This window comes from Excalfactoria chinensis, chromosome 2, assembly GCF_039878825.1.
Source record: "Excalfactoria chinensis isolate bCotChi1 chromosome 2, bCotChi1.hap2, whole genome shotgun sequence".
Taxonomy (NCBI): Eukaryota; Metazoa; Chordata; class Aves; order Galliformes; family Phasianidae; genus Excalfactoria; species Excalfactoria chinensis.
The window spans coordinates 32,272,469-32,286,433 of NC_092826.1; the positions used below are offsets into that span (position 1 = coordinate 32,272,469).

General features: G+C 39.5%; 1 protein-coding gene across 1 annotated transcript in view; it reads left to right on the forward strand.

The window, feature by feature from the left end:
* CPA6 (carboxypeptidase A6) overlaps positions 1-12,273 on the forward strand; it is a 72,272-nt gene extending 59,999 nt beyond the window's left edge. Inside the window, exons 7-11 of the mRNA XM_072329692.1 lie at positions 432-542; positions 799-889; positions 5,724-5,926; positions 10,399-10,483; positions 12,086-12,273. Of these exons, the coding sequence (XP_072185793.1) occupies positions 432-542; positions 799-889; positions 5,724-5,926; positions 10,399-10,483; positions 12,086-12,273 (678 nt within the window). The remainder of the gene's footprint in view (positions 1-431; positions 543-798; positions 890-5,723; positions 5,927-10,398; positions 10,484-12,085) is intronic.
* Positions 12,274-13,965: the final 1,692 nt, after the last annotated feature.

Below are 13,965 nucleotides of genomic sequence, written 5' to 3' on the forward strand. Positions count from 1 at the left end.
GCAGAGTGAGCCTCAAATTCTTTTTAGAGATGCTCTGACCTCAGCAAATCATCACCTTGTGGAAACAACAGCATTCCATTACCTTATGGAACCTAAACAAGCTTCCTCAGCTAAGGAACTGTTCCACTGTCTCTCAACGTATGTCAAGAAACATATTTGTTTCTACGGAATGTGAGTTGTATTTTCTTAGCTATTTAAAGGAAGTGAGGATATGGTCATTTGAACACCTTTTTTACATGTACATGTGCTCCCTTTAATCACGTTTCCAAGCATATGTCAGCCTTTCATGTATAGCTCTAGGAATGACAGCAGGGCTGTAGGATCAGGCCACTATATGGCCAAAGGCTGTGTGACCATTTAGCCAGCCACCATATTTAACCTGGAAATTATTTTTGGTTTAAAAACTACTTTATTTGGCTTATCTTATTCAGGCTCTTCAGACATACCAGACTGATCCTGCCATGAAAAAGATGCTAACTCAGCTGTATTTCTATGTCATGCCTGTATTTAATGTGGATGGATACCATTATAGCTGGACAAACGTAAGTACTATCAGTAGTATTACTCAAAAAATTATTCAGACAGGAAGGCTAAATGCTTAATACACCATTCAAAGGTGACTTTCTGTATAATCTCCCTCATCGCTCTGTATCATGCAAAATCAAAGTAAATTAATTCAGTTAAAACAGAATACTGGAAACTATTACTGGGTTGAGCTTTTGTGTGTGTTTATGAACAGAGAGATTTCTGTCAAAGTATAGTAATACTGCTAATTAACTGTTTGAAAACTTACATTAGGATCGGTTCTGGAGAAAAACAAGATCAAAGAACTCCAGGTTTTGGTGTCATGGGGTTGATGCTAATCGCAACTGGAAAGTGAAGTGGTGCGGTAAGTCTGGAAATACTTTGGTCCAGCAGTTCAGATTACCCTGCATTTAATTATCCAGCACAGTAAGTAGGTTAGGTCACGTCTGTTGTGAACTGTTCTCTTTTCCATTGTTAAAGTTGAAGCTGTTTTCTCATAACACCACAAGACAGGGCTTAAATGTTCCTTCTATCTTAAGAAAAAAAATAAATGTCCTAAACTTTGGAAAAAGGCATCTCATCAGAAACAAACAAACACGTTTTCATGGTATATGTGGCAAAATTAAAATACCTGCACATACAGCTTTTCCGTATTTCTGCCATATAAATCAGTCAAAGCACAGTATTGAGTTTGGCCCATCGCATTTCAGAATCTACCTGACTACAACTTTAGGAAACATTTCAGACTTGTTTTATTTACTTGATCTCATCTCTGAGATGAACTTAGTTTTGGAGACAGATTTGCTTTGTTGGCCTTGTAGAGAAATGTCTGAGAACATTTTAAGTCCATTGTTGTTAGTGATTTAATGAAGAAAGAAGATGCTTTTAAATGCATGAAGATCCATGTTAAAGCTCCTAGAATTTCTGCAAATACTTTCATAAAAACTCACCTACATTTTGCACATGGAACACAGTAGTAATGAAATACTAGCAGAAGATCTGAAGTGAATCAACTGAAAAAGGAAGAGTACTTTATTAAAACTTACAACAAGATGATGCAACTCTCACCCGGAAGTCAGCAGTCACACAAGTTCTGCCACAACCGAAAGTAATAGCCCTTGATTATGAAATATAGTGTTATACACCTGGCTCTTGGCTGCTAACCTGCTCTCCTACCTTAAGCAACTTTCCTCACCTTTCTGACGTAGTGTTTACACACTTCTAACTCAACAGCCCTCCTTTCAGGTGTTTCCACAGTGCTGATTAATTGCTTGCAGTAAGTATTGTGCAATTTGACTTGATTCTCCACGTAGACATTTTTAAATTGTAAGGATGAAATTAAGTGAAAACAACCTACCTAAGGTGATTATAAGTGTGACGAGAGTGAACAGAATTACATATTCAGTGCAACATAGACCTGTGAAATATGCTTCCAATTTCACAGAATCACAGAGTCATTAAGGCTGGAAAAGGCCTCTAAGATTATCTAGTCCAACCATCAACTATCACCACCATGCCCAATAACCATGTTCCCAAATGCCACACATATATACATTTCTTGAACACCTCAAGGTTCAGTGACTCCACCACCTCACTAGGCAGCCTGTTCCAATGCATCACCACTCTTTTGGAGAAGAAATCTTTCCTAATATCCAACCTGAACCTCCCCTGGTGCACTGTGAGGCTATCTAATCCTATCACTAGGACTTAGACAGTTGTATTGAGATGGGTGTCAGCCTTTTCTATCAACTACTAAATTTCTATATATCTGCAGTAAAGAGAAGTCAGACATGGAAGCAGTTACAATTATTAGGTGAGAATCCCTTCTTTACAGAAGATAGTCCTAAACACATCAGTCACAACTGGAGGTATTTTGGGGACGTGTGTTTACTATTCAGAAGACAGCCACCAGCTTAATTAGAATGAACATTCTTTCACAAAGTCTTCAGAGCCGTATTATATTGACCTATCAGTGCGACATTAATTTTCACACTATGTATTTTCTTTCTAGTCCTAATTAATCTTTCTTTGGTTTGAATCATTCCACTCCTCCTCCTCCCCTTTCTCCTGTATTAAAAATTCTCTCCTGTATTAAAACACTCCCACTGTATTTAAACTCAAACACTTCTTGCTCAGTCCCAATAATGTTTACCCATTTTTCCATAAAGGAAAATGAGTTTTTCTGGGCTGAGTAAAAACTATAACAAAACACACATTGTGTGTTGCAATCCACTGCTTGTTGCGTCTCTTCCCTGCACAACACATGAAAGACAGGTCCTCACACTGACTTTAAAAAATAAAAATTCTTCCAAGGTTGCTCATCATCCCACTCTGTACATGCCCTGTTTCCTGCACCAGACTCCAAATTCCACCTTATTCTCTATTTCAGCAGAGAATAAAGAGCTATTTCATGGTCAGGGCTGACTGGTGCTCAGATCCTCACCCAGAGCCCTGTGTTCTCATTAATATAACACTAAAGGAAGCAGAGAAGAATCTGGATCATATCACACTTTGAGACTTGTATAATCGTGATGCATTTAAAATTTAATCCTGCACACACCTGTAAAAACCCTTTAATACAGTTCAGTCATACCTAGAGTTTGCAGGCAAGGCTCTAACTTCCCTGCTGGGCTCCCAGGCAGATGTGGTATGGCAGAAGCCAGCCTCAGCAAAGCCACAAAGATCTACTTAGGAAAGATAGCACAGCATCCCCTTTGCTCTCCTCTTCCCATCTAGTGCAGGGATTTGATGCAAGCTTTATGATGTTGCTTCTGTATTCTCTAGGGGCTGAAAAAAAAGGCTATATCGCTTACTGTGATAAATATCACCGCAGCCCCCTGTGCCTAAAATAGCACACAGCATTTGCAGACAGGGCTAGGTGAATACTGACTGCAAGATCTCTGGGTTACAGATGCTCTCTGATATACATACGTGCAGTAACTAGCACAATGGTTTAACAGTCATGAGATAAATCACAGAATCATAGAACATCCCAAGCTGGAAGGGATCCATAACAATCATTGAATCCAGCTGCTGAAGCAAGAGGTTATGAGACAGCCTGGAAGGTGAAAGGACAACAAGTCACTTCATTGCTCACCAAGGACAGTGCCCCACTCTGGCAGAAGTGGCTGCTAGGAAGTTCAAGAATCATGCTCCAGTCATCCGTACTCTCAGTCTTTCTTCTGTACCCAATCAGAGTTTGTTTTATCAGCCTCTGCACACATTTCCTTCACACCTTTGATCTCATGAGGCATGTCAGAGGATACTTGCCCTCTCCCAGGTACAAAAATAAGGCAGCACAATGATGTTTTATGCAATTCCATTTTCTTCTCATGACTATAACTGATATTTCACAGGACTTGATAGCACTGTTTCACTGTTGGTTTTTATTGTTTGTTTGTTTGTTTTGTTCTTTCTTGTGCTACTGTAAAAGAACTTTTAGTATGAAAATCGAGGACATCCTTACACTGTTCATGGGCGTCATGGAAACTCAGCCTTTTTACCATCAGCCGACTTCGCTCAAGGAAAAGCATTAACTGCAGCTGGGATTGCAAGTGGCTCATGATAGTAGGCTGAACAGTTTAGAGAGCCTTTTCTTCACTAACAGTAACTAAACTGTGTCGTCTTTTACCATTGGGTCATTTAACAGTTAGGTTGTAGGAATATGCCGTTTATTAAGAAGGAGGCTCATTTTCATGGTTCAGGATACAACGCTGCTATGGGAGATGAAGCATCTATTAAAAACAAAAACAAAAACAAAAACAAAAACAAAAACAAAAACAAAAAAACAAGCAATGGCTCTGCAGGCTTTGTGAAATAGTTTTCCTTTAGCTATATCACCTGACAAGACATCTAGGCAGGGTACTCTCGAGATTCGGATGACATGTTGGCCATCTGTTCTGCAGGAAGGACACCATCTGCCCTCAATATAACCCTTCCATATCCACAGCTATCTAAGCATTAATACCTTCTGATATCCTCACCTGTGGCCATTGAATGGTAGCTTCATCTTTCCTATTACAAATGAAGCTGCAGTATAGGATACCTTCACTTTAATTTTTATTTATTTATTTATTGCATTAGGATGATTGCATAACCCTTTTCCATTTCATATTATTATGCATTCTCACTCTCGCTGCTCTTTTCTTATTATTTGAAGATGGAAGTACTTACTATACAAAGGAAGGCTAATAAAACACTGCTTTTGTAAAGTCCCTGATGGCACAAGAGAATGTCACAAACAAACTATTATTATTCTGCAGGTCAAAGTAAAACGTGGCATTTTGAAATCACAGTGGATAAAAGAATAGCGTGGATTTGCATAAAAATTGTTCTTTTAGGCTCAGGTCCTCAGCTGTAAGCGAGACAGTGGCTTAGAACCAGAATTGTTAGATGATAAAGGAGCCACTGCTATGTCTCCTTTTCTGAGTTTCATCTTTCACTGCCTCATGGGATATTACACGTAGGCTTTGCTTCTGTAGCTCACTGCCACCTGAGCAGGATGATGTGGTGAAAGAAATCCTCACAATTGAACTCCTGCCCCTTTTTGAAAGAAAAATAAGCTCTGTGCAAGCTGAGATGATTTCTATTTTAGCTAACTGAGCAATCATCCCATACAGCACAGCTTTTTTTTTTTTTTTTTTTTCTCGTAGGGTTTATAAGAGTAAAAATAGGCAGTGGATAGGGAATTTCTCCTGTTTAAACCACTCTAAGGTAATGCATGTGAGGTTAGCTACCTACCATTATAGCTATCACATTATAAATGAAACTACTCTTAGAGGCTGGATTTGTCCTGGCAGTGACTAGTGACAGGGGCATAGTTCTCTGATTTCAAATAAGCCAGCTGAAACCTTGGAATGGTTTTAACACAAACTCCATGTCGGAATGCTATAAGGAGTGCCCCTCATACAGAAAGTTACTGAAGAAAATACTGAAGAAAAGTGAGGTCAGACTCTCCTTTTTTCTGTTGGATTAAAAATATGACCTCTGGGAAGCACTGCATGGAGCTGGCCACTTGGCCACTTGGTGCGTCTACTAGATGAACACACTGCTGTACTGAGGTCCCACTGGCTCATGCCCATCAGTCACATGAAAACAATTTGTTTATTGCTTTTCATGCTTTTGCACACAGGTCACATGGGCTGACCCTTTGAAATTCTACGTGATTGTTCACCACCAGGTTTCTCATTGCATTCTAGATGAAGGGGCCTCACTTCACCCTTGCGATGACACCTACTGTGGTCCCTTCCCTGAGTCTGAACCTGAAGTAAAGGCTGTTGCTCATTTTCTTCGCAAACATCGTAAGCAAATAAAAGCCTACTTGTCCTTCCACGCATACGCACAGATGCTGCTGTACCCTTACTCTTACAAATATGCAACTATTCCAAACTTCAGCTGTGTGGTAAGTACATTAGCACTTGGGAGAGCACAATTCACTGCATAGCTTTTTTTTGGTATGATTTTGTCCTGAGAAGAGAGTTGTTCAATCCATGCTCTTCCTCTTATTTAATACGTCATTGTATGCATTCTGGATCTGCTTGCAATCTTGTTTCTGATTATATAACTTTCACTTGAAGTGAGTCAGCAGTAATTTGATTAAAATGGTATAGTGCCTTCCATCCATCAGTCCCTGCAAATTACCTGATAGCATAAATCCCTGGGTTTTAATTATAGGAATTATCATTTTATTTAATTTTATTTAATTAACAGTAAGAAGAATTACGTAGTTAAGTCCTTGGGCATCTATCTGGAATTCTATCTGTTCGTGCTCAGAACACTTGAGGCACAAAGAAGACTGCCTTCAATTTTATGACCAAAATAAAATTGAAGTGGTTTACAATGATCCAACAGAAGAAAAATCTGGTAGATTTCACTAAAAAATAAAGCTGCTAGTGCTTTATGTATCAATCTGCTCAGGCATAGTGTTTTCAGCACTTTAAGACAAGCAGTTAATTAACACCAGGTGCGTTGGAGCTTTTGTCTATTAGGAGAATAAATTAATAGCGTAGATTTTGATGCAAGCCTATTGATCTATGAATGCATACAATTTGTGTATTCCATGCTCATCCAAATGCAGAAAAGCTGTTCGCCCTGCCTACAGTTTGAAGGCTGTTGTTAGCCAGCCTCCTGTGCACAGAGCCATCCATCTAGCCCAGTCTCTTAGAAAGGAGTTGCTCAACCTTCACTTGCTGTTTGCTCCCGCTCTCAGGCACCCATTGCAGCAGTCAGTAGCAAGCCCCTTTCTTTTGCCCTCAATTCTTGTTAAAATTACATTGTCTGTACATCTCTCATTTTGGTCTTGAAAGTTACGGTGACATTTAGCTTACCAGTTTAAGATTGTTTACTTCAAAAAGAGCTTAACTGCATCTTAGATTTATCCTGTGCAAAATAAATGATGTGTTAGTCCCTGGAGACTCACTGAAGTTTCACTCTGCTGCCCTCTGAGGAGGCTGAGCAGCAAGCACTGCACAAACTGAATCCTTTGTTGGTTTATTTCTGTTACGACACTTAATTTCATGAGTTACCAAAATCTCTACTGTGTGATGTCATTCTTGGGAAACAGAGCAAATTAGAAGTTAGCTATGCAGTCAGCGGAGCTAAAAATATAAGGCCTGTGGGGACTGACTGTGAATAAATCCATGGACCTTGTTTTTATTCTACCTTCTCCACCCTCTTTCGGCACGCAGCGAAGGGAAAGAAGAGCCTCCCAAATGAGCTGGTAACTATTACTTACCAAAAAAATTGTACACTTGAAATTTCAAACCCCGAGATCTCATTTCTTTGAAGACCAGCAGGTGCAGGCATCCTTTTCTTTTCAATCAGCCAAGACAGAAAAACGCAAAGACATGCTGTTTGGAAGGAGCTGTTAGACTAAAGGAGCCCATTTTTGATGAGTGCTGTGTCTCCTAAGTTTGTGAGACCTTGGATTCATCAAGCTTTGTGTCAGAGGGAGTGGTGTGCAGACCTAAAGCAACAAAGAAACACTCCTGGACAAATGGAAGTCAAATCCTAATTCTAAATATCCTGCCGGTATTTGGAATCCATCATTATTTTTACTACAATGAGGCAAAAAGAACAGGGAGATTGGAATAAGGAACTGAAGTAATTTCCTGTTATTTAGAAAGTTCAGTGCGGGTGTTAGAGTGAAAATGAATGGAATACTGTTACTTATTTATTTATAAGTTTTAATGTTTGCCAACAGCCAAAAGCTCCATCAGCTGGTGGCTCCTTTGAACAATCTTTAATATTTGAAGCGTCTCAAATGGTGACTTAGATTGAGGTTTCAGATACTCCAGTTCTCTTGCAGAATTATAGTGTGTTGGAAAATGGCAGCCCCTGTTTCCTGCTGCTGATGGAACAAGCTTTGCTGGTCTACATGGACCCTGTACAGTGGTCTCCACATGTACAACAGATAGAGTATTTGGTGTTAACAGAGGGGTGCAATTAATCCCAAGCAAAAGAAAGGGTGTTTCAGTCTGGGTTGTATATCATTCTGGAGAGCTGTCAGTTACCATTTAGATTAAAGTGTTCAATTATTCAGAGCTGCTTTGAAAGGGGAGAGCTGTGTACTGATCACAACATGCATATTCTGTTCTAATTTAGGCACAAGTCTCTTATTAACACTCTCCTGAAATCTGTTCTTTTAAGATGCTGAAAATGTAAATCGTACTTGGAGACTGAAGAAAACAAAAAGCAAAACAGCAGAAACATTTATTCACCTAGAGAGTTTTAAATTTCACCTACCGTTTGTTCCTTTTTTTCCTGTACAGTCTTTTGCTGTACTGTTTACAGTGAGATTAAATGACACAGCTGAGCTTGCGTGTCTCTTCATAAATATCTGACAATTCTGTACAGAACTTTCTCCTTTACAGTGCTCAAAGGCTAGTTGCTTAGATGTATTCACGGTATGATCTGCATGGTATGATGCAGATCAGCACAGTCCCCAGTTTTGGGTGCATTACCTCAGCAGTGGCTGTGAGCAGCAGCCCTCAGGGCTGAGATCCATGGGGGAACACCAGCTTACATGCCCTACATACTTGAGTGGGAACTACCCTAGTATTTCTTCACAATGATTTCAACACGGCTCACCCCTTTTCTGTCGTTGCTCTATAATGTGTAAGTCATGCAGGGAGCACTCTCCTTCGTGTCCGTATTCTCCTTTCCATGGCATATTTACTGGAACATCTGCCATGGCTGCAGCCTAACAGGGTCTGACACCTCCTGGCCCTTCAGGGTCATGTGTGTGCCCTGACTCACCAAAGTCAAGGCATCCACATATGTAAGAGGGGAGCAGTCCCAAGGACAGCACTTCCCTCTGCCTCAGGCCTCCCATCACCTTCTCATGCTTGGTATGGGTGAGTCAGAAGTTACCCTTCAGCCACATCCCATCCCTGCACTGACTCCAGCAGTGCAGATCCCATGGAGGAGGTATGAAGGAGTTAAAGGGGTGAGCTGAAAACTCCAGGCCACAGTTTCCAGCACAGAAGTCCTGCAATACGAAATGAACAGAACAAATCCAGTTTCGCCTTGTGGAATTTCATAGTGGGGTTTTAAAATGAGAAGAGCAGTTCTCATTGTAAAACTAACTGCCTAAAGCACTACTTGCTCACCAGTGCCACCAGTGAGTAAAAATAGAAGTGGGTTGCTTTATTTTCCGGAATGTTATTTCAAAGCAATATTCTCTAGCTTGTCTGCTGGAGTGGATAAAGATCCAAAACAGGAATGTCTGTACTGGTCAAAGCCGAGATTAAGCCAGAATCCTGACTCCTGACAACCACAAAGGACTGGAATTCAGAGAAGGTGAATAAACAGAAAGACAGGTACAAAGTAAACCTTCCCAGTGCACTCATCCATGTCTGGTGAATAGCAGCGTAAGGACCAAGTTCATCAGGAGTTGCATAAGCTGAACACTACAGCTCTTCAGGAAAGAAAAATACTTAACCACTGCAGCCTCCTACTGAGGTTCATATTCCATCAGTTTCTAGCTCCAGTGGTGTCCTGAATAGGGAGATCACTGCATTTTCTAGGTGTCCCTGGCCTTCACTCTACATTCTACAGGATCCTTTCTTCTGAGAATACAACATTCATTTTCCTTTCCAACATTTGTACCTTTTTTTGTGTGTCCATAAGCACTGTACATTGTGACCCTGGCCATGGGCCAGGCCTTCTGTACACAGTTTTACAGGATGCCATGATCCTCCTAAATACAGGGCATCCATATGGATCTTGAAATGCAGACACTGATTTTCCTCAAACAGTTCTGAATTTGCATTTCTGCAACAGTGGAAATAAACCTCCAGGCCCAAGTCATCTGGTCTTAAAGGAAGTTAAACCAGTGGTGAACATTCTCCAGTCCATCAGAGATTCAGGAGTATATAGTTTCCCTCTTTCCCTCTTCCCACTCTGTTCACTTAGCCACTGTTCAACGTAGCCACTCACACAGAAGAAATGAGGTTTAGCATACAGGGAAATATATGTGCAACTGTTGGTAGAAAACTGTTTGCACAGCTTTTATACTGCCTCAAAATGAGATTCTTTTATCTCACCATCTCACGTGTTACCAGCATTTGTTATGTCACTGAACTGGTATACATACACCAATAATTACAGATATTTAATGGCTGATCATTCACAGTAAAATGAGTTTATGTTTATGCCATGAAAATACTGAATCAAGTTCTTAGCATTTAGGGAATTGCTGTCAGTAGAATAAATAATGTATTTCTCACTTAAAATCACTTTAGGTTAGCTGCCATGGACTTACAGATCAGGGCATTGCACCAGTAGTCTGCGACACATGGCTCAGTTTACAGCCCCAGTGCAGTATTTAATTCAGAATCTAATTTATGCTTTTGTTTTTTCTCCCCCACACAGGAATCTGCAGCCTATAATGCTGTTAATGCTCTTCAGTCTGCCTATGGTGTAAGATACAGATACGGTCCCGCATCCAGCACTTTGTGTGAGTTTCCCTCTGATGCAGGTGTATGACTACCTGTAACAAGGAGACCACCTTTGTTATAGCAAAGGAAGGAAATACTGTTTAAACGAACTTTGCTCCAGTAGTGGATGGTGAGAAAAGCGGAAGAAGAAGTTTTGTAACTGACTCAGTCAGTTGATTGCAATATGATTAAGCCAACTGATGCAATAAAAGAGATTAAAATGCAATGCATTTGAAGGGGGAAATCCAGAAAGTAGCATTTTCTAATATAAAAACAGATATGTTTTTTTTAAATAAAGGTTCTTTATCAGATACTGCAAATGCACTGCAAAGTTATGAAGCGTTTGGGAGAAAATAATTCAAAGTAGTTTCATTTTTCACCATTGCTTTGTCTCTTTCTCTGTGCCCTTGTGACAGATACAGCCATTCAGAGAGCTCATTCTGAAATCTAAGATGATCTCTTTAAAACCCAGGTTTCAAATTTCTCAGTCTTAAAATGATGATAACTGACAGCAATAGTATCTGTATGTAAATATCTTTCATTTTTCAGAGAGTGATTTCAAATGCACTTTCTCCTATAGACAAAATGTCTTTAAAATATGCCCTTTAAATATATAACGACATTTGTCAGACAAGCTTTCCATGCAAACAGGAAGGAGGAAATGATATTCAATAGGTTTTAGAGAAACAACATTCTCTTTACTTAAACTATAAGGCCTGTATTCACTTGTCAAAGATAAGAGACTGAAAAAGTGAGGAACTTAAGTAAATAGCAAGATCTTTCACAAGTAATCTCCTGCATCTCTCTTGCTGTTGCTGTGTTTTGGTTGAGGCTCTATGTGTCACACTTTATCATGGGTCCCCATCTCACAGCACAGTCATCATCTTATGCTCATTACAGTGCAGTCATTCACTGTGTTGAAGGAATAGCACTGTGAATTAATGCTAGAACTGCACTGAGGAAAGCAGGCCACATGGGAGATGGATCTTTATATAAATACAAGTGTCTTGGGTAATCAGCATATGGAGATAACGAAAAGTATAAGAAATACAGTTCCTCTGGAAGGTTTGTTAATATTAGACACCACCTATGCAAATGCCCTCATGCTGTAAGGAAATCATGAGACAGTGAGACAGAAATGAAATCTTAAAAGCACTTTTATAAGGAGAACGTAGTTTGTTCTGTCATCTTTCTTCCTTCTCTCTGCAAATGAATTGACTCAAAAAAGCTAAACTGAGGAATGTGCAAGCAAAGGTCCACCTGGGAGATCTTTGTGGAAGCAAAGCTTTATACTGCACTCACTTGGAGACAAGAACTGTTTGGGGCTTTATACTAAAAGTTCACTTTTATTGAAGTTTCACTTTACACAGAGAAGTCAGTTATTAATTTTTTCCCATGAAAATCAAAGGTCTAATCCTGCATTGGGCTAATCACCTTCCACAAGGTTCTGGGCATCCCTGAAGAGTGTTCAGGGACAGGGAGCAGCAGCTTGAGTTGCAGGTGCACTCCCAGTGTGCTATAGATAAAATGCCACAAAAACTATGTTGCATTTCCAACATGATCTGCACTTAAATTGTGTTGGTTTTTTTTTTTTTCAATAGTTGCTGAATTCTCTATTTCAGATGTGAGTTCTGGCAGTTCTATGGACTGGGCCTACAAAAATGGCATCCCATATGCATTTGCGTTTGAACTGCGCGACACCGGGCACTTTGGATTTTTACTCCCTGAGACGCTGATCAGGCCAACCTGCACAGAGACCATGCTTGCGGTTAAAAATATCACCTTTCATCTGCTGAAGAAATGTCATTGAGAGTTATTTCTAAGCTCTGGAACTGAGACTTTTATTTCCAGAATTAATGCCTTTCAGTGAATGTATCATGCTAAGCTTGGCCTATAGAAGCTATTGAAGATAATGGGAAATATGGTATTGTTTCTACTAGATTCATATGGCTGGAAATGGAAAAATGTCCATGAAGTTGATATACTATCTTATTTATCCATCTGATATAACATGCTTAGTTCTTTTCTGTGATAATCTTTGATTCTCTGACAGGGACTTCAGTGGGGCAGGCCCAGGGCCACATATAGATGCCAGAGCGAAAACAGTTTCCACACTGTCCCTGGCCTTACTGCTTTCCCAAACATGAAGACTTCCCTTAGCAGAGTTTCTCAAACCAGCGGATAAAGTTTACATTCATGTATATGCACCCTGCGCCCCAGCGTGGGCCCATGTCTATAGCAGTAAATGGCAGTATGGCATATAGTTCCAGCTGGCTGTGTTACAGGTAGCAAAGTGGCTTTCTTCTGCATGTATGCATACATACGTATTTGCACTTCTGTGATTTCTTTTCATATAAAGTGAGATTTGACCCAACATTTCCTTTAACTGTTGAGAAATATCTCCTTTCCAATGCATACATTGGATTGGACACATTACCTTTGAAAATGTAACTTCCCTAGAGACATGTTAGAATTATAATGAAATATTATTGAACTATACAATACTGTGCTTTACAGAGAGACTGTAGCTGACAAAGCATCTTGCCACAACTCAAAACTTGGACTCAGACAGGCAACAGGTTCCTTTGGGATTTTCTGTAGTCAATCTGTGCCCATTTCCACCAGCAGAGGGTATAGCCTTAAACTGCAATTACGGTGCTAAGTGATGTTTTATTCATCGGTAACCTTGCAGTGAGTTCTGTGGCTGTGTGGCTGTTCTTGGAAGTCATATTTTTTGCATGCTTTAAAGGAATTAATAATAGATTCTTAAGTGGGACAGAGGTGAAATCAGAAGCTTTACAGCTGAAAGAGAATAACTACCGCGTTGGAAAGAATAATGATGTGAAAGCACAAAAAAAATGTAACGACTTGTTGAGGTTTTTTGGGTGCTTTTAAAATAGTATTTTTTCATCATATTATATCTGCAAAAGCATATATTTTACTTTATTATTTTTGAGTTTAATCTTATGCCATAATGATTTAAATAATATGTATTTGTTAATAAAATCATCAGAGGCTTTTGAAGTACCCTTCGTATTTTATTTCGTTGTTAAGGCCTTAGTGCATGGATTTAGCAGTTTTCCTTATTTGTAAAACATTTCTGACACCAAAGATGCAACACTTGAAAAAATGGACACCCTCTGTAGACACATGCTTGAACGTAGCAGAGAACATATATGAGACTGGGGAGTACTGCATTTTAAGTTATACCACTGTCTTCAGGATTGCAAAAGACAATCAGATGAGCAAAGATGACAGAATCCCATTCTCTGTAAATTTAACATTTTCTTATTAAAATATATTTATTTTAAACAAGTTTTTTGAACGCTTCTTCAGATTTGATTAGTTCAGACTTGTCTGAGTAGTGTGTGTTTCTAATCTGCATCAATACTTACGGGACAGTAGAACTAAAAATATCTACCCACTGATCATCTCCCATTTTCTTATGACCATAATTAATAAATATTTTGAAGGCAGCAACAGCAATCTTTTGCTATGTACA